General features: G+C 43.5%; 2 protein-coding genes across 3 annotated transcripts; one reads left to right on the top strand and one right to left on the bottom strand.

Moving 5' to 3' along the window:
• Positions 1-1315: 1315 nt before the first annotated feature.
• Positions 1316-9989, top strand: LOC118208236 (coiled-coil domain-containing protein 114-like). Of its 2 annotated transcripts, none has more exons than XM_035382717.1 (15): positions 1316-1474; positions 2251-2331; positions 2764-2863; positions 3810-3999; positions 4316-4441; positions 5132-5245; positions 5518-5585; positions 6025-6209; positions 6632-6766; positions 7057-7139; positions 7514-7682; positions 8023-8186; positions 8473-8576; positions 8779-8866; positions 9254-9989. In XM_035382717.1, the coding sequence occupies exons 2-15, from the start codon at positions 2265-2267 to the stop codon at positions 9344-9346; spliced, it is 1686 nt and encodes a 561-aa protein (XP_035238608.1). In that variant the 5' UTR covers positions 1316-1474; positions 2251-2264; the 3' UTR covers positions 9347-9989. The 2 variants fall into 2 exon arrangements, with proteins under 2 accessions (XP_035238608.1, XP_035238609.1); XM_035382718.1 differs by having other exon boundaries at positions 9065-9989.
• A 279-nt stretch (positions 9990-10268) lies between these two features.
• On the bottom strand, positions 10269-19875 carry zgc:154075 (uncharacterized protein LOC556929 homolog). The gene is given in 15 exon segments (XM_035382719.1): positions 10269-11824; positions 12018-12065; positions 12067-12180; positions 12351-12452; positions 12577-12711; positions 14434-14526; positions 14702-14756; positions 14959-15089; positions 16211-16267; positions 16719-16826; positions 17193-17252; positions 17741-17814; positions 17919-18003; positions 18978-19117; positions 19752-19875. Coding segments are annotated over 14 exon segments (1296 nt in total). The 5' UTR covers positions 19071-19117; positions 19752-19875; the 3' UTR covers positions 10269-11683.
• Between the last annotated feature and the right edge of the window lie 226 nt (positions 19876-20101).

The following is a 20101-nucleotide window of genomic DNA, read 5'->3' as shown; positions in this document are numbered from 1 at the left end:
CCCTGTCATCACTGCATGACTGGGGTTATGGTTGGCTATGTACTCCATGATTTCTTTGCAAGAAAACAAGGTTTTTGAAGTATGGAGTGAAGAGTAAGTGTCACTTTCATGACAATTTTGATTGTTAATGTGGCTGTAGATCGTTTCCTCACAAACTATTTATTATCTGATCATTTCAAAATTCTGAACGTCTCAAGTTGGTAATTGTCCATTATAGATCTGGTAGAACTTCGACCCCTGCTGGTTGGTTTGAGTTTTTGCAGTCTGTCCAATCTAAACTTAACGTCGAAATTGTGTTCTGGAAAGCATAACTGAATTCCTGGGAACGCCACAGGCAAGATCAATTCACTAAAATGAGGAAAACCAACACAGGCGCCTAATAAATCTGAACCTCAAAAATTGTGTTTATATGAAAGCTTACTCGTGGACAGATGCTATTGCAAAGACAACAGCCAAGAAAACTGTGCAGCCAAGAAAAAAGGTTAACCATGTAGCTAGCTTGGTTTTAAATGAAAATATTCCAAGGTCTGAACGCTGCCTTTGTTTTGTTAAGATGGATACAGGCATTTATTAAAACATATAAAAGGTCTACATTGTAGTTACTATTCATTTTCATACGCCATAATTTTAAAAATTCTCTGCCTGATATTATGCATGTACACAGACCTGGAGTGTTTTCAAATTTACAGTCTGAAGAGTTATAAGTAGCCTGTTTAAAACACTAAACTAAAATTTTTAAATATAACTCTAAGAGAAGCTTCTCTAGAGACTTAACCTGTCTTTGCCATCTGTTCCTGCATACAAAAGTTAATTTTTGCTATAAACAATATAATCGAATGATTAAATTGTAGAACATATCGTGAAAAGTAAATATAATGCATCAGCCATTACGCGGCATACATCTTCAATAGCATTTGCAATTTATTAGGCCTTTAAAAATATATGACTGAACTGTAATATTTTACAATAAAAGGAGTATGAATTTCATTTGAAAATGGTTTCTCACTCGGCGTAAAAGTCAGAGTAGCCTAGACTGTAACAGGAAACCGAAAGAGAAGCCAAGAGTCCGGATTATTCACGCAGCCTACAAAAATCCTACCGCTCGCGTTTATTAAAACCACTTCCTCCCCATCTACACTGAATGGTGCGCGTGCAGTGGGGAAAACGCCATTCTGTAAGGTCCCAAGGTAACTTCAGACCAGACTGTTGTCTTTTATAAAGATGATTACAACTGCCCTAGACAACCAATAAATTGTGCATGAAGAAATTCGATCTGATATGTGGTAATACTTAAAAAGGCCAAACAGGTTCCCGCGTGCGCCACATTGTTTCCCCATTTCTTTCCTGGAAACGGTTGCTAACAACATACTACTGCGAGCGAGTTTGCTAGCGAACTAATTGTGGCAATACAAGGGAGCTATAAAAACTAAAAAAAAAACTAACCAGAACGAAAACTTTCAACTTTCACCCACAGGTAATAAATGTAATCAGTATTTATATTGTGCACGTTTCCTTTTGGATAGATCAAACGTGCAATGACAATTCTGTGCATACCAGTGACGTTAGTTAATTCATTCCTACCTAATGCAATCGATCGAATGCAATGGCATTTACATGTTTAACGTGAAGGTTGCTTTTGTTCCTCGATAATGTTAAATTTAGGTGTAAGTGCTCGTACGAAAACCAAGATAGGCCACGATATCAGCAAAATACATTTACATTTACAACACGCTGCAAATTGACGGCTTGCTGATTTGTGCATTGCTTGATGTCAGTGTTTGCTTTCCAATGTCAATATTGTCATTTCGTATGTAACTAAGATGTGGCGTTTTATCATAATTTCACGTAGATCTAGATAAGATGTACACGTATGCATTGCGATGATTTAGACCTATACCGAGGAGTGTATATATACACGTCAGTAGCAATATCCCACGACCTACTGTACACGTACATGGCCTGCCTTAGTTTACAACAGCCCAATATTTCTAGCACATTTCACTGTGAAAGTATGGTTTGGAAGGCACTTACAGTGAGGATGTAGGCTAGTAAATTTTAGTTTATCAGTCATTGTTTTATTTTAAGTAAAAATTCAGAAACCACTGCACTGGGACTGTACAGAATCAGCAAACAGACTTTACTGGGCTGAGGCACTATCTGCAGTATTAACAGGACTAAAAAAGCTCTCCATCTGTAGAATGCATACCATTTAAAAAAAAAAAAAAAAAGCCTCTCTCTTTCCCTTTACAGTCAAAGTTAGCACAATGCCTCGTGGGAGGTCAGCAGTCAGCATCCTCTCTGACAGTAGTGAGATGGACATCGATGGGATTGGTATTCATATTTTTTTCCTTCAGTATATCAAATGAACAAATGAATGAATGCACATTTTATTATTTAACATACTAACTTGTGGTGCCCAGACTGTATGGATTAATAAAACACTATTGGTCATTTCTATATCAATGTATGTCAGTGCTAATATTATGCATCCAGTTTTAAGTGTGTGACAGAATATATATGTAATGAGGTATTATATTTATGTAGCACATTTACGAATCTGAATGCTCTTTAGTGAAGATCCTGCCACCTTGGTGATACAATGCAGCTGTTATGAACCAGAAAGCTCACCAGGGAGGCGATTATTAGAGCAAATAAACTGTAAATACACTTTAAAGGTACAGAGGTTTGCCTCACAGTGATTTATTTATCTTAGGCCTTAACCTGTCCAAGGTAAACGTGTTGTCTGCTTCACGTGTTCTGCAGCGGAGGCCGAGCTGGCCAAGCTTCAGAGGCAATTCCGTATCATGGAGGGCGACCGGCAGGCTTACAGCATCGAGACCCAGAACCTGATTCGCAGGCAGCTGTAAGCGCGGCCTCTTCCGCTGCCCCCTCTCACCACCACTGCGGTCCGTGCCGATATTTCCCCGCCACAGTGCATCAGCTCTTCGGTATTTTCTGAGTCAAATCAGCACCTCGCAGCCCTGGTCCCGGTGGACCACTGTGCACGCCGTGATTCAGCCTGAACCCTCCCTAACCCTGGGCGCTATAATGCCGCCGTCAAATTACCCCGCTCGGTTCTGAGGGCTTGGCTCTCATCCGCTTTTGATATCAAATGACAGTTATCTGACAACAGATCACCGAGAAAGCAGAGCACAGTCACACCTGTTTTTATGCGGAGAAATTAAAGAGGCCTGTCATGTAACTTACAGGAAAGTACTTGACTTTAGCAATCTTTCTAGCACAGGTGACCTTCTGTTGTGTTATGGTAGGGCAACACATAATTATGAGTGGGAGTAACCATGACAGAGAGCTCGGTGAGAAATGTAGTGAGCAAGCCGCCCCGAGGGGCAGAGCAGTTTGTCAGGACACCAGCACAACCGCTAGCAGCCAGGTTTGACGGACGGCAGAACACACTTCCGTGGACGTGCATGCCAGCCTGCACTCTTCTGAAATGCTGGACAAAGTTAGAGGGACGGAATAGGAATGACTGGCCATCCCACACAGGGAGTATCCCACACTCAAGAGTATATTAACCCTTTAAGGTGCAAGATCACGAAACGTGATTAGAATGTTCTTAACTGAAATTTCATATTAACCCTTTAAGCTGCAAGACCACAAATGTGATTAGAATGTTCTTAACTGAATATTCAAATGCAGATGTAACAATAACTGACTTAGAATTTTGCCAGAAACATTCCAAAAAAACCCAACTGTTGAAAGGGTTAAAAGTGCGGAGTAAACAGCAGATAGGAAGGAGGGCCGTTCTGACCCGAGGTCCCCGTTTGTGTGTGCCTATTCGCCGGGAGCAGGCAGGAGATTCAGAAGCTCCAGAAGGAGCACGAGGAGCTGCAGTGTAGCCTTCGTGTGTCGGAGAGCCACGCCCGCCGGCTGCGTGACACGGAGGCGACGCAGACCCTGCGCAGCACGCTGGAGCGACGCGACGAAGTGGAGGAGCAGCTGGAGAGAGAGAAGCAGGCTATCGCGCAGCTGGACCAGGAGGTGGCGTATATTCCAGACCAAACACTTTGACGTTGGGGGGGGGGGGCACTTTGCCCGATGTGGCACTTTGATATGCAGGGAGGGGGTTGGTGTCACGCATGACACGTTGTATGGGCGTGTATCATGGGGGGATACACTGTTCCACCTGGCTTTCTCACGCAATAAGACTCGTACATCTGTGGTCTTCCATCTTTTTATACTGTGCGTAATAATACCTCAAAGATGAGCGTAAGGAAACCAACATGAGTAATGCATACTCCAACAGGGCCAAGTATTGTAAATCTAACATCTGTCTTGTCTGTATGCGGGGAACAAGATTTTTAGCCTGGAGAGGAAGCTGGCAGACCGGAGGAGAGGGGGCAGCGCGGTGAACCTTAACCGAAAAGCCCAGGCCAGCCAGACGCACCAGGCCAGCCACACCCTGGAAAACAAGCTGCACAGGGTGAGGGGGCGTGTTCGTCGTGAGCAGCCAGCCGCCACTCGCATATCCGCCTCAACCTCGGCAGCAGCACGACCGAGAGGAAATGAGGTCAACAATCACGGCAATTCAAACGGTCGCTGGTATCCCACGGTCTCAGTTCAAATCCCGACCGTGCCAATGCCAACTCTGGTTGGTAGCTCCACAGGGCAACACATAATTGGCGATAGTCTGAGCCAGGGTTAGGGAGGGTTCAGTCAGCCAGAATCTGTCTTAATGCTCTCAAGTGACCCCCGCTGGTCAACTGGGTGCTCAAGATCTGTCTGCTGAACCTGAAGAGTCTTCCTGCGACTCAGGTCTGTGCAAGCTTGCCTGGTGGGCTGCCATGTGAAAAGAAGCAGCTAGTAACATGACATACTTTGGAGGAAAATGCATGCTTGTCTGCACTCTCCTGAATCAACTATGCAGATCACATGGGCACTTCTGTGTACTATTAGGCATTACAAATTGTGGAGAAAATTGCATCTAAAAAATTTTTTAGATGCAAAGGATTGTCCTGACTTGTAACTCACTCACTCACATTTAGCAGGCTAAAGATTCTCCACAAGAGGGAGGTATTGGGATGCTACGCAAGAGTGGTGCTCCACATCAATAATACTGTGTGGCCTTGTTAAAAAAAGTGGCTAACAAGTGTCAACGCTGCATCATCCACAGGCCTTGACCAGTTTTAACAAGCAGCTGGCGAAGATTGGCAGTCTGAGGGAAGAGCTGGAGACTCTGCATGTGGAGCGGGACAGGTTTCAGCACCTGTACCGCAGACTGATCAAGGTGGGCGGCCATCTTCCTGATGCTTAAAGAACACCCACTTACTACTCTCCGTCTTGTCTTGGTTAGCATTGATAACTGACAATAGTTCTCTAGTGGTGTTGCTGGTCAGGAAATATTGTTACACAGGTCTGGCACTATTGCTTATATAAATGAGATAAAGGCACTTACGTTTCTCCTACACCGTGAGTTTCACTGGGTGAGAGTGTCCGCTAAATTAATGAAATGTAATGTGCCTCTGGATGGACTAAAGGCCACTGTGTCTGATCTTACAGGAGCTTCAGGAGTTACGCAAGGACATCGGGGATGTAGTCGACCAATCCACATCCGCCTACGATGCTAGGTGAATGAACACTGTGGAACGTGATCTGTGCGGGAGAGAAAATATCAGGATGGGAGACTGAACCCTCCAAATGGATTAAATTTGCAATCAGAGACTTGCCTATTTGAATCACCGTGCTCTACTTTGGGGAATGGTGTCTTTTGATTGGTTCTTACAAGTGCGTGATTGACTGCATTGTGTCGTCCCACCAATTTTCACGTTAATGAACATCCAGTCTCAATATTCCATCAGCAGGAAGTGGAATGGTGGTAATCCTGTGTCTGTCAGTATGTGAATGTGTGTGTATGTTTGTGTTGATTGAGGAGGGGTTCACTGTGGGGTTTGTGTTACAAAAGTCCGAACTCCCGATTAGTGAATGTGCCTGTGCACACGCATTTTCTGGGCAGGTGGGTGGATAGTTGGGTGACCAGTAGTGTGATCGTGCCCATCTCTATGCCAGGGTCGAGGCCCAGTGTAAGACCGTGACGCTGAACGAGAAGGCCGTGAAGGACCTGGCGCAGTACAACGTGGAGATGCAGGAGCTGGAGAGGATCATCGCCCACGAGCACCGGCTCAAGACCTTCATGAACGTCAAGAACCAAGAGCGAGCCGACGAGGACGCCCAGGACCTGAGCCGCAAGCAAGGTCCAACATTGCAGTTTTCTGGTTACAAACCTGGTTCCCCAACCTCTACAGCACACTGCCAAGCTCTCACAGCCAAAAGTCCCCCACCTGTAGTCACATCTACAGCTAAAAAGGTGAAATGGAGGAACATTGTAGATGTTTTTCAAAAGGCCCCATCGTGCTCTTGTAGGTGCTACAGATTGGTGAAGGCTGAGGTGTGTTTTCCCCCTTCACTGTGAAACCTGTCAATGGACTGCAGATGTTTAACATTGCACAGGGCCCCATAAATAAAGAAAAATGCTTTGAAAGCATGAGATGAAAAGCACTGCATAAATTGAAATGATTTATTATTATTATTATTATTATTATTATTATTATTGCTGTTGCGATATGATACAGGGGATAGAAGAGGCGTAAAAGTGACAGCATCTCTGCATTCACAGCCACAGAAGAGAGGGAGAAGAGGAAGACTGAATCAGGGGAGGAAAGCATAGCCTCTCTGGAGGAAGCCTTCATTCGGATCCAACGCATCACTGGAGAGGAGGACCTAGACCTGCTCGTCATGAAGTTCATTGAGGGTCTGTACCTACTGTGTTATGTATGTCTGCGCAGATCTTAGAGCAGGGCTGTATGTACCAACTGCGTTATGTCTGCGCAGACCTTGCAGAAGGGTTGTCTGTATCTAAAAAATCAATTTATTCTCACAGTTCAGGAAAAAGTATATCAGATATTGCCAGAATGGCCTATGATAAAAACTTAATTGAAAAGAACAAAAAAATGAGGGATAAAGAGATCAAATTAGACCATCAAACTGGTCTAGCAGCAGCCCAGCAGCAATTTTAATGCAAATTGACTTTTACATCTGCAGTTGAAGACCGGAACTTTGCCCTCTTCAATTACGTCAACGAGCAGAACAACGAGGCTGAGACACTGAGGGACCAAATCAGCCAGGTGAGTCTGAGATAAAGATGAATTTAAAAAATAATAATAAAATGTTAAATCTGTTGCGTAAAGTACATATATATCATTTTGATTCATTTTGGGGTGAATGACATCCTAACTCTACACTTCCATTGGGGGATGAGGTTTTCGAAAGACGCAAATGCAGGCGTCTTGTCGAGCGGCCATGTGGCCTGGGTCAGAACGTGTCCTGTCACATCGCTCAGTAAAATAAATATCTGGTTTTTGTTGTTTAAACAATAAGATTTAAGTGAAGGAGTCCAGGTGCCTTGCTAAAACCAGAGCTCCTTGCCTCAGAGCTTAGTTTATGAAAGCGCTATAAACATGCTGCGCACCCATCTGAGCAGACGAGTGCGCTTTGTCAGATCCAGCAGGAGATGGCCCAGTTCCGCCAGGAGGGGCAGAGGCAGGAGAGGGAGCGAGGGGCCCTGCTGAGGGAGATCGGCGAGCAGCAGGAGGAGACGGAAAAGCAGACACAGGCCTACGAGCAGCGCGCCACCGTGCTGGCCAAGATCCTGGACCAGCTCAAGACAGGTAGACCAACAAGAGCCACTCTCTCTCTCTCCCTGTCTGTCTGACACACACACTCTCACACACATGTACACACTCACGCTCTCACTCTTACATGCTCTCACTCACACACACTATCATACACACACACACACACACACAACCTCTCCCTGCTCTTCTAGATCACAACCATGACAGTGACAGAGCTACAGACATTTCATGCACACAGACAAGCTGGGCTGGGCTGAGCAGAGAACTGAAACAGACCAAAACCAGCGATGGCAGAGCCAAGCTCCATGAGAGCCGTGTTACGGACAGGCGCTGCTCTGGCTCTCTCTAACTGACCCTGCCCTCTGCGCCCCAGGAGTGAGCGACGTGTTCCAGAAGATCGGCTGCGACCGCTCGGTGATCGAGGACATGCTCGGCTCCTCCAGTGGCATCCGGGACAGCGACCTGATAACCTACCTGAGCCTGGTGGAGCAGAAGACCAACGAGCTGCTCACCATACAGTCCTACCTCATGTCCAAGGTACTGAACCACAGGCCTAGTCTCCAAGCCGTATATGACAGGAAGTGGAACGATCGGCGAACGGGCGAATCACCGTACGCATGTACATTATATTGCGTAACGTAATTTTGGTTCTGAACGAGCGTTTTAGTGATGTAGCGTCGACACTCACTGGTTTGGGAATGCTGTTAGTCAGGTCTGACACTACTGTTCATGTGAATCAGGTACAGTACTGAATGTACTGTACAGTAGTATAATGTAATATTTAAAATCCCCTCCCCCCCCCCCCCCCCGCCTTTTCCTTAAGGACCTTGAGAAAGATTACGACCCTGAAGATGTCGCCCGTGTCTTGCTGGGTCAGAGTCCACAGCTTACCAGACAAAATTTATCTATCCTGCCTCCCTCCATTGGGTAAGTTTAGAAATGTGTGTGTGTGTGTGTGCATGCATGCGTATGTATGTGTACATGTATATCACAGTGTTCGTCTGTGTGTGTGTGTGTGCGCGTTAGTGCGTGTGCATGTGTATGTATCTGTGTGCGTCTGTGAGGGTCTGTGTATAGGTGTGTTTGCGCGTGTTTGAATATTTTAAAATGATGGACTGCATGCCTTCAGAGACACCATTGACCCGGAAGAGTCCTCCCTCACTGACGAGGAACGCCCCCTGACAAGGAATGAACTCCAAGAAAGAGTCCTGAAGGGGGTGAGAACAGCCTCCTGGGATAGCCGGGGGGGGAGGGTTACAGTCACCTGGGTTTAGTCTCTTCCGTGATCGCACGATAATGTATTGAATGACATACAAAAACAGATAACTTACTAGTTACCTGAAAATTGCCTTTCAAAAGATATCCTCATGTAGCTTAAAGCTTTGTCTAATGAGTTGTGTTGTGCCTGTCACCAGATAGCAAGCACAAGGATTATTGTAAGTACCCTCTGCACAAACAGCTGTCAAAGTAAACTGACAATTTTGCCTGGCAAATGGGGGGGGGCATGACCCCTCAAATTGAGCGTGCATGACACTGCTACGCCATTAAAGAGGTGCCAGAGCTCTGTTCGTGTACCTCAGTTCACCCCCCGTGTTCTGGCCCAGGTCCTGCGTAAGGAGAAGAGCACCCGGCCAGACGCCAAGCTCCCCAAGGTCGGCGTGGTGACCAGCAGTCGCCAGCACCCCGCCGAGGTCTGACGTGGAGCACCCGCACCAACTGCCCGCCTGGTTCCCGCGCACCCGAGTCTGTTTGTTTTCACTGTTCTACTGCAATGGAACAGACTTTTCAGAAGCAGCCAATCATGGGTCAGCTCCAGTGGGCTCGATGTGCAATGCTAGGATGCTTCAAATGCAATTCATTTACGAAACAATGATGTACAGCAACCATATCAGTGTTGCCACAACAGAATCCAAAGAGCAGTGATTAAGTCCCTAAAAAAGTGAACAAGTGATAAAAAAGTGAAGCAAGATGAATCAGTTAATCTGGTTATCCATCAATATCATTGATAACTCAACACCACAATGGATATCAGCACAGCACAAAGAATCTAGATGACAAGGCTTAATCTTGACTAAGTTGTAGGACACAGGGATGGGGGAGGTTGTGCCAGGGGTAAAGGGAAGATCTGAATAAATCTTTGTTAGAAGCTGCTGAGCCCCTTGATACTGCCTTCCCATTGAGTTGGGACCAGCTGAGACAGCATGGCTTTAATTCAACCAATCACGTTTGTCTTTAACTTTACTAAGATATGGATCCAAGTGTTTGTGCTTTCTTTGTACTGGTTACAACTTACTTACGGCAGTAACTGAACTCACAAAAATATATTTGTGAATAAAACATTTACACCTTACCTTTATCAAGTTATGGTGGGCTAGGTTTCAATGTCTTGCAAGATCTCGATCACTTCACAATGTGGAAAATCTTATTTTTTTTTGAATAATTGCAATACCGTTACATAACAACAGAACCCTGGCATCAATCAACTTATTTACAGAACATTCAGATTAAAATATTAAAATTATCATCAAAGATTATTTCAGTTGCTACCTCTCTAGGATATAATTTCACAGATCTGCATTTTGATGTCCTCAACAAAAATATTTACAAGATCACAAAAAGCAATCCATAGTTCATTTTAATGTAAAAAATGATTTAAACACATAATTCAAAAAATGTATATTTCTACATAGGCCGGTTTCCATTCTGCAGCATTTTTAAACAGAAACAGAATAGTGATTAAATCCATAACAACACAAAGGCAGGCAGTGGTTGCAAAGTGAATAGTTACTTCATTTAGATTGTGAAAACTGGCAAAATGTTCAAAATTCAATACAGTGATCAACACATATAATCGAAAAATGTAATATTACATTTGTGTACAAAAAAGTCTATTTGTACAGGACACTCAATACTTAAAATTGTTATAACTGTACCTTTCTTGTATAAATAAATTCTGATATACATTGCCAATAGAAAGTGTTCCCCTCATTCAACAATTTAGTTTTGGTCTTATTTTGCTTCCTCAGAGCTTGAACGTAACATTTTTGGGGGACCCAGTGAAATCGGTGTGGTATCTGAACCACAGAACTCAGTTGATCTTTTCAGAATTCCTCTTGGCCTCACAGTGGGCTCCCTAACAAGTTTAGTCTCCCCCCAGTGGCTCGAGTTGGAAAGACAGTGTTGGAAGGAAGAAACTGCTGGAAGACTTTAGTGGTTTGGAGAAACGGCTCCCTCCAGTGGTGCAACATGGAAACATGTTCTTTGTAAACAACTGAATTGGCACACAATTGCTGTCAACCAGTGGTGGGGCTACAAGGGGGGAGGCCCCATTACAAATCTGCACAGCACCAGCACAGCCTCCCCCACCCAAACATTTTCTTACAATTTTACATTTCACATTAAAAAATAAAAATTATAAGCACTTACAAGTTTTGAATTACCTCGACTACTGTCAACAAAAGCTTTTTGTGTTTTTTCTTTAGTGTTTTTAACAGGTTTTAAGTGTTGGATATAGTTTACAGAGATGCATTATTTCTGCATGTTATTTTGTTTGTAAAATTTTGTAAAACAAAAAAATAATAGAATAAATAGTTTTTTATATATTGTTGCTTATCAACTCCATTCTGACACCTAGGTTTCATGTTAGCTAGAAGTCTTTACTGCTTTTTTGGTTTTTATTATTTGAAAGTTTCAAATCTTTCCTCAAACTCAAATGTTTTTCCAAAAGGAAAAACTCTTATGAAAAAATAGTACTTCATTTTAATATCCCTTTTACTGTATGTGATTGAACTCTATCAGTACTGAGCCGCATATGAATGTTAAACTGATTGTTTCATGTTTCTGAATTAAATTCATGTTCATGAATTCTGAAGCAAAGCTGTCAAGTAAGTATTTGTTGTTGACAAAAAGCAGTGAATGTAGATAACAGCAGTGGCTGCGCAGTGGGAAATCAGAGAGAACAGTTTCAGGATTCTCTTGGCTGTGTCACTCACAGTGAGTGGGATTGGAGTTTGTCGCCGCCGCCCCCGGTTGGGTCACTCGATCCCATTGGTCCGTTTGTCCTGGCCACAGAACACAACCCGGTTTTCCCGGCGAGCACGCTCTGCCTCGAACACCAGCCTGTGACTGGACAGGGTCTCTTCCGGGCCTGAGCGAATCAGAGACGGATCTCCACTCTGCACATGCGCACAGACACACACACACACAGCATGTGCACACGCACATACACAGACAGACAAATGGACACGCAGACACAAACACAAACCATCAAGCTGTTACTGACACTGTAAATGTTTCACTGTGTGTGTGTGTGTGTGTGTGTGTGTGTGTGTGTGTGTGTGTGTGTGCGTGTGTGTGTAAAGCTCTTACAGAGACAGCGGAGATGAAAGTGTCCAGTAGGTGATAATCGGCCCCCCCCGTGCCCATGCATGCCGAAGTTCCCAGGGACCCCAGAGGGTGCTGTGTGTACAGTGGCCCTCTGGGTGAGGAAGTCAAACACTCGAATCTTATGCCCATCATAGTGCAGCTCTCCCTGTAGGAGCACACAGGTACACATATTAACATCACATTAACCCCATACAGCGGCCCTCCCAAAAAAACAGGCATAATCGCCACATAATTGCTGCTTGCAGCTATATGTTGTTGTAGTAGTAGTAGTAGTAGTAGTAGTACTAGTAGTACTAGTAGTACTAGTAGGCTCACCTTACTACCATATATGGTAGTCTTGCGCTGGCTCATCACCTCTGTGAATGCCACCATTGAAAAAGCAGCAGTGAGACCCCCTTCAAACTCCATGTTCACCACCTGGCAGGGGAGATGAGGGAGAAGAATGAGACCGGCTAAATATATACCTATATTTGTCTGAATACATGACCACTCTGCTCATTCAATTGTATCTGGGGGGGAAATGACAGATTACGATCCTCACCTGGTTGGTGCAGACGTCATTATCGCACTCATACACGCAGCGGCCATAGGGCCCCGAGCGCAGGGCCTCGGTCACAGACTCGATGTCGGGCACGGAGCTGGAGCACACCACCGACACAGGCCAGCCCACGCATCCCTGCAGCACAGAGTCCGAGCACAGGCTCACTGTAACCTTGTACAGTACCTTACCGTTACACAGGTGCAAAACTAGCCAATGTCAGGCAAACCCAACAGGCAGGGAAAAAGCTTTTAAAAAGATTACTCTACGACACAGAGGTGGACAACGATACAGAGGGTCGGTGTATTTGCAGGTATTTGCCAATTACTATTCCACCAATTACCCCTGCTAAACTGGCTGTGTACACCAACACTGCTTCTCTCATAGATGAGTCATGTTTCATACAGGAACACAAGAACAGAGTCTTGAGCTGCCATTTATGGTCTTATCAAGAAGTTCAGTCAAAACGTCAAATGACGTAAAAGTTAGGGCTTATTAAGTCATTAAGGCCTGAAGTTGGCATGAAAACCAGAAACAGATATGGCCCAGCAGGTCAGACACAAGTTTTTTTTAAAGTTTACACAATACCGCCTAATGCGAAGCAACCAAACAGGCCGGACAAAAGTTTTTAAACGATTACGCAATAATACATTATGTGAGGCACCCCAACAGGTTGGACAAAAGTTTTTTAAAAGTTTACACAAGACTACCCAATGTGAGGCAAGCCAGCAGGGTGGAAAAAACGTTTTAAGATTTAAGTTTATGCAATTTTGAGCCCAGCCCCATGAATTAATCTCTTTAATTCTTCCCTTACATTGCATGAGTTTCAGATGACTAACGTCAGATATTCTCTGACATTCTTTTCTAAATAACTCGTCGTTCAGCTCCCCGATCAAGCAAAATCCGTAACGATTTCTCTCTGGTATTGAACATTTTTCTAGAGGGAAAGAGAGCATTGTGGAGAAAAGGTACTTTTGGTTTCTCTAAAAAAAAACTAAAAAAAATTGTCATTTTTGACAGACAGCAAGCGCATGTTATTCTGAAAAGTCTTCACAGGCTGAATGGAAGTCGCATGGTTAATGCAGAAGAATGCATGGATGCATGGAGGAGTTACACAACACAGCTGGCCAAGAGTGCGCCGGGGTCAGGAAGCTGGGGCCTTTTCATGCGCTGAGAAATGCGAAAAATCTGCCCTTTTCTCAAGGCGTCAAGCGGGCTGAGATTTCTCATGCATTGATGCATTGTTCTGGAAATATTTCACCGGGGCAAATCCACCATTGCACACACTTCTCCCTTTCATTCGGTGTTCCGCCTGTTCCGTTTTCTCCTCCAGCCTCCCTTCATCCCTCTCTCTCTCTTTCATTCATCCTCTCCTTCGTCTCATGAGAACATTAAAAAGTGTGACAAGTACACGACCCTCAGCCAATTCTCCCTCATAATTTTTTTTATAACATGGAGCGAGTCTATTTCTCTGTTTATAACTTAACACACTGCTTTTTTCCCCTGTCAAAACTATCATCATCTTTCTATTTTCCACATAATCCTCATTCTCCCTTTCAACATCAGTGCCACTGTCTCCATTACAAGGCAACTGGTAAATTACTGATACATTTCAGGGAAGGCCTTCAAATATCACAACAGAATAAAAAGATTACGATTTTATGCATTACATATATACCATTAATTAATGTATTCATTAAAACTTCGTTGGCATTTAAAATGTGTTCATAACTTCCTGCCAAATAAAACAGTATTAATAACATATCAAGTTCCCTTTCAGCCCCTGAACAGAACACTGTACATACTGTATGTGTATTAAAATAGAATTAACAAATGTAACAGGTAAAAGTACAGTTTAACCTGTCTAACTCTATCCAGGTAGATCTTGCAAGCAGAGTACGGACAGGCTCCCTCTACTGGACAGTCTAAGCATCGCGCTGCAGCTCCCTGGGGCTAGAACAAAAAATAAAAACCTGCTGTAATCACAAACAGGCTCACATATGCAGTGCTTTGGTGCTGCCTCAAACACTGAGTGTGTTCATTAAGATACAAATTAACAAGTCTAACTCTGAAAAAACAGCATGCCCAGTGTTAATTACGGGGTGAACTGGGTTAAACTGTCAAGGACCTTGTTTTCTTTGGTGAAGTGGCTCAGTGACCCAAACGATGACACCTTCACGCACCTGTGAGACACAAACACATTAAAGTTCAGAATCAGGTCAACGGGTTTCCACAACAGGCGCTCCCTTTCTCTACATATAGACCCGTATAATGAGAAGAGTATCTTTGCGCCAACAATACAATCCACCATCTTATACAGTATGTGACATCATTAGGCTGGATGAACAGTGGGCGGTGCTAACTGGCAGCACCGGCCGGCCGTACCTGCGGCCTCCCGCCCAGTGATGGATGAGATCCAGGTCATGACAGGACTTAGCCAACAGGGCGAATGAGCTCGTCTTTTCATTCCTCCAATTCCCTCTAACAAAGGAGTGAGCAAAATGATAGAATCCCACCTGGAAGATGACGGAGAGGGAGGGAAAGAAAGACAGATCAAGGCTGCAACAAAACAAATATCTGTTTAAACGCCCTTTTTTAAGATATCACACTTGTGGTAGCTATAGCATGCTATAGTAATTACTGTGGGCCTGATGAGGTGTGGAACATGAATCTTGGTTTCGGTGCCATTACAATGTGTCAGCATAGATACTGGGCAGGGAACCTATAAGCTCCATTTCAATTTTAATCTCAGAAACTTGGTATTGGCACTGAGTGACAGATGAGACCAAGTGTGTTACAATCAGTTTCAATGACAGCAACGATATTCTTGACATGTGTCTAGATGCACTCACAACCTTATAGACTACGATAAGCCAATTTATTCACTGTTCCAAACAGCTCAATTTTAACAGCGTTTGGAACAGTCAATAAATTATCATATCATAGTCTATAAGGTTATAAGAGAATCTAGACACATGTCAAGAATATTTTTACTGTTACTGCAAACTCAAGTTAACAGTGATTCATTTACAGTGCAGTGGACAAACAAATAGGATGACATTGGCATGGACTGCGATCTATGTCATCCATTCAATGTCAATGCCATCCTGTTCGTTTGTCCACCGCACTGTAAATGAATCACTGTTAACTTGAGTCATTCTATCTGCACATTCCTTTGAGTTTTCATAAACTTTTTACTCTACAAACGAAGGCAGTTTTGATTTTAGACTGTTAATGTGTTACAAGCACTTTGCTTGTGTGTGTTCTGTAGCTGACAAGCTGTGTTCTAACTCTAACCCAAACCCTACCCCCAGCCCCTACCCCTACTGTTTTGAGGTGCGAGTCAAAGGGCCTCAATCACAAAACGTTTCTTAAATCATTCTTACTTTTGTTCTTAAAAAGGTTCCTAAATAAAACCAATATGGGATTCATGACACATGTGCAGACCTTTGTTTTTGTGCATACCCCAGTTGTATGTGATTATGAATTCTGGCTGTTTCTAAATCTTATGTGCAATCCTGTTCATGTGATTAGCATAAGGAAACAGCCATGAGCAAATAGAGATAAGAAAAAAAAATTGATGAATGCTGAAATGTTCCCGGAAACGTTCGGAGACTCAGGGGGACTGATTTCATACCGGCTCCAGGTGCTGAATGTGGATCACATCTCCTATCGTGCCACCGTCAATCAGCTCCTACAGAAACACAGGACTCTGAGCCAGCGGTTCCCAAACTCATCATTTAATTTCAAGGCCCATTAAATGACCATCATGTGGTTGAGGACACTCATGTCATTAAATTCTCGGACATGTTCGTTCAACACGTGACACAAGCAGAAATGCAGTGGCTGTACAGTCAATAGATGGAAACATGCCTAAATAATTATATCATTACATGACTGATGGATACAATACAAAAAATCACTTTAATATGATACACATATTTTAAAAATGACAGTTTGGGAACTGCTGCCCCATAACAATTAGAAAATAAAGATGCACACTGAAAACAACATACATAGTGTGTCCTTTACATAAACATTAGCTGAAGGTGAACTCATTTCATTGCATTGCCTGGTACAGCAGCAAATGGGGCTCATGTATACGCTCTTTCTCTCTGTGACAGACATGAAAGGGGCCACTTTACTTTTATCTTGTGGATGGTAGGGTCATATCTGAGGACATGGCAGACTGTAAGCATCACATGACTCTGAATGCAGGCCTCAACAATCTCTCTGCAGTCTTCAGCAGTCACCTGGAACATGCAAAAAACACATGCATGTATACACACATATATCCAAATACACACATGCTCGCATGCATCCAAATGTGCCCACAGACAGGCACATAATGACAAATCACACACACATAAAAACACAAAACTCAACACATCAATGTAACAAAAAAATAAAAGAATCTGATTAATACAATCTGATTAACACTCACAACCACAAAAACAGAACCATAAAGGTTAAGACGTGTTGCTGTAGCATCACCTCATTAAAGGGCTTTTTCACCCCGAGGGAACAGATGCTCATCACACTCATCAAAATAAAAAGACCAGGGGGGAAAAGGTGCTTCCCTGGCTAACATCGCTCAAAGCGACCTGTACAACACTCACGGCCATTGGCTTCTCCAGCAAAACATGATAGCCTCGCTTGGCCAGCGCCACAGCAGGGTCCTAAAACACAAGCGGAGACACGTGTCCAGGACTGAACGCAAGAGACCGCGATCCCACCAGAGAGTGCCCGTGTCCCGGACACTCAGATCACAGCAAGCCACGCAAAGTAACCACACGCACACAGAAATATAAACTGTCAATAATAAAAAGCTGGCCTTCCCAAACATGCAAACACTACACCCACTTAAGTATGCCATTCGCCCACAATAAAAAGCAGCCTAATACACAATAAAATATTGAGCAAGCAGAATTCTAAATTTATGGGACAACAAAGGCAAAGTACATTAATCTTATCTGTGGGAAGCCCTTTGTGTTTCCCTCTCCCGGCCCACATTAACTCCTCTCCCAATCCATTTTAACCTTCTCCTGGTACATTTTAACCCCTCTCCTGTCCAACCTTTTGGGTCCCAACCTGCAGTTTAGGAATGACTGAAACAGGAGGTAACATTTCAGAATGCAACATCATTGCCACCCCATTCTGCATTTACCTTGTGGAGCCGGTCAGGGGTGCAAATAAATACTGCGTCTGCAAACTTCTCCCTCTCTGCAATGCTACGCCAATCTGGTGGGGGGAAGAGGTAGGTCACAATGAATCTGACTTTGAAACGAGCTTAGAAAACTCAGACGTAGGTGAAAATACAGAATCAAAGAGTGAGGCGTGACTACCATCATGCACATTCTCCTCAGCAATATGGTGCTCTTCCTGTAGCTTCTGACGGGCAAAGACCCTGGGGTCTGCCACCCCGACCACCTGGTGGGTAAAAACAGTCATTAGAAAGTATTACAACCACTAGAAACCCTTTTTAACATGTACAAGACTATACAGGAATACATATATAGAACTACATAGGAACTATAATAAGACACCAATTGTTGCCCTTCGAGGATATTCTGTCCCAGAACTTCTAATCTACAACCTCTGTTTTCATGAAACTGGCAGACCAACCTCACAATCTGAAATGCCCCCCTCCCTTTTTACTCATACTTTCTCAGCAGCCAGTACGTGCATTTGTATTTGCACACTGTCAGTGCAAAGTTTGCGATGGTGTATATGTTTGAGGGCATGTCTATGACCACTTCATCTGTGAGTCACACGCTCATGTGGCAGAGTGGTCATGTGACAGTCACCATTTATCTGCATATACTCATCATGGTCCCAAAATCACAATAACAGTTTTTCAATGGTCACTTACAACTACAAGTTACAAGATATAGAACATGCACATTGACCTTTATGAAAATATGAAATACAGCAACACCAAGCTAGGGGATTTGGCTGCCGACCAATCTATTGCAAAATATGCCCTCGCCATTTCCACTTAGGGGTCAACAGGGGGCACTCACTTTTTGGAATAGTAGAAACCCATGTGGAATGAAAAGATTAGGAATCATTTAGATAGGGATGTGGCCCACATTTTATCTAAGCCAAACTGTCAAACTGAAAGGCACATAAGTACAAGCCATTAGGTAATCTGCATAATCAGAGTAAAGGTTTATGTGCCGTTTACAATCTTAAGAATGAATCGACACTGATAAAGAACTGGTCAAATGATATTATACAATGTCTACACATACTGCACATATATTTTTTTATGTTATAGCAAATCCAAACTAACAGTACATTTCTAAAAGACTGGGAAGGGCAGCAGACTGTGACCTTCATGCGATAAATATTTATAAAACATTGAAAAGAAAATAGCAGGCAGGCACAGTAGCAAAACTTACCCTCATACGATGAGGGTGGATTATGGCGAACTGGGCATATGTTTCTCCACGGTTCCCAGCTCCCACCACAATGACAGTGACAGGTGAGGGCATGGTGACAGCCAATCACAGCCAGGAATAGGGTACACAGCAGGCTAGCCCTTGAAAAAAGAGCCACTCTTTGGAATATCCTGGGACAGAGGAACTCAGTGACATCACACACGTTCTATTCTCCAAAGTTTACTGTTCAAACTGGACAGTAATACTCTTTCAGCTTTTGGCATGTAGGTAGTATCGTAGTGCAGACATACATTATAAGTAGACATACTGAAATAATACAGATACTGCCTCATTCACAGTTCACCTACTTTCTTTGTCTCAGTTCTTTCTTTTAGTTCCAATTTCAAAACAACTATAACAAGCATTTGATTATGTTTACGCAGCTCAATAACAGCCGTTAGCCAGCCCGAAATGATCAGGACCCTGTTGTACGAAGCAGAGTGAGTAGCTGGTTAGCTGCACAAAGTGAAACTAGGAGCTCTCCAAACTTAGAACATGGACTGAAGTAAAAAATAAATAAATAAAAAAAGAGCTGTTCCGGGTTTTACTCAGTTAAGCAGTTATCCCACTGAACTCTCTATGACCTTAGTCAGCAATCCTGCTTCCTGGAATACCCCCCGGGATTCACCTGAAAGCATGGTTCACTGAGTGAGAAGTCTTATAGGCCTATAGTTAAACAAGCACAAGGAATAAGTGGAAAAACTGTTAAAATAAAAAAATATATTGCTGATATACCTTCCCATAGACACTTCATACACCACTACTAAATATTATGCTTGGTAGCATTTGGTTGAAACCACATAAATCGCGTGTTATGCACACGATATTTTTCGTAAAATAAAATAAAACAGGTCTGACCAAAAGAGATTCCTGATGGCACTGCCAGTAGTTTGGAATGGTTTTCATTAGGGGGCGCTAGCTGGCTAGTTCTGTTCTGCTACTTCCTTGAACGCTGATCGTGAAAGCAAACAAGCTTATCACTGACATGGACATTAGCTTAGGTATCATACTTAGGAATTTCAAGCAGTGAATTGAGAAGAAGAACGTGTGTGTGAATTTTAGCAAACGTCCGCGATTTAGTCACC

This window comes from Anguilla anguilla, chromosome 11, assembly GCF_013347855.1.
Source record: "Anguilla anguilla isolate fAngAng1 chromosome 11, fAngAng1.pri, whole genome shotgun sequence".
In the NCBI taxonomy this organism is placed as follows: domain Eukaryota; kingdom Metazoa; phylum Chordata; class Actinopteri; order Anguilliformes; family Anguillidae; genus Anguilla; species Anguilla anguilla.
The sequence above is the reverse complement of the archived record's forward strand: the minus strand, read 5'-3'. Positions and strand labels throughout refer to the sequence as shown.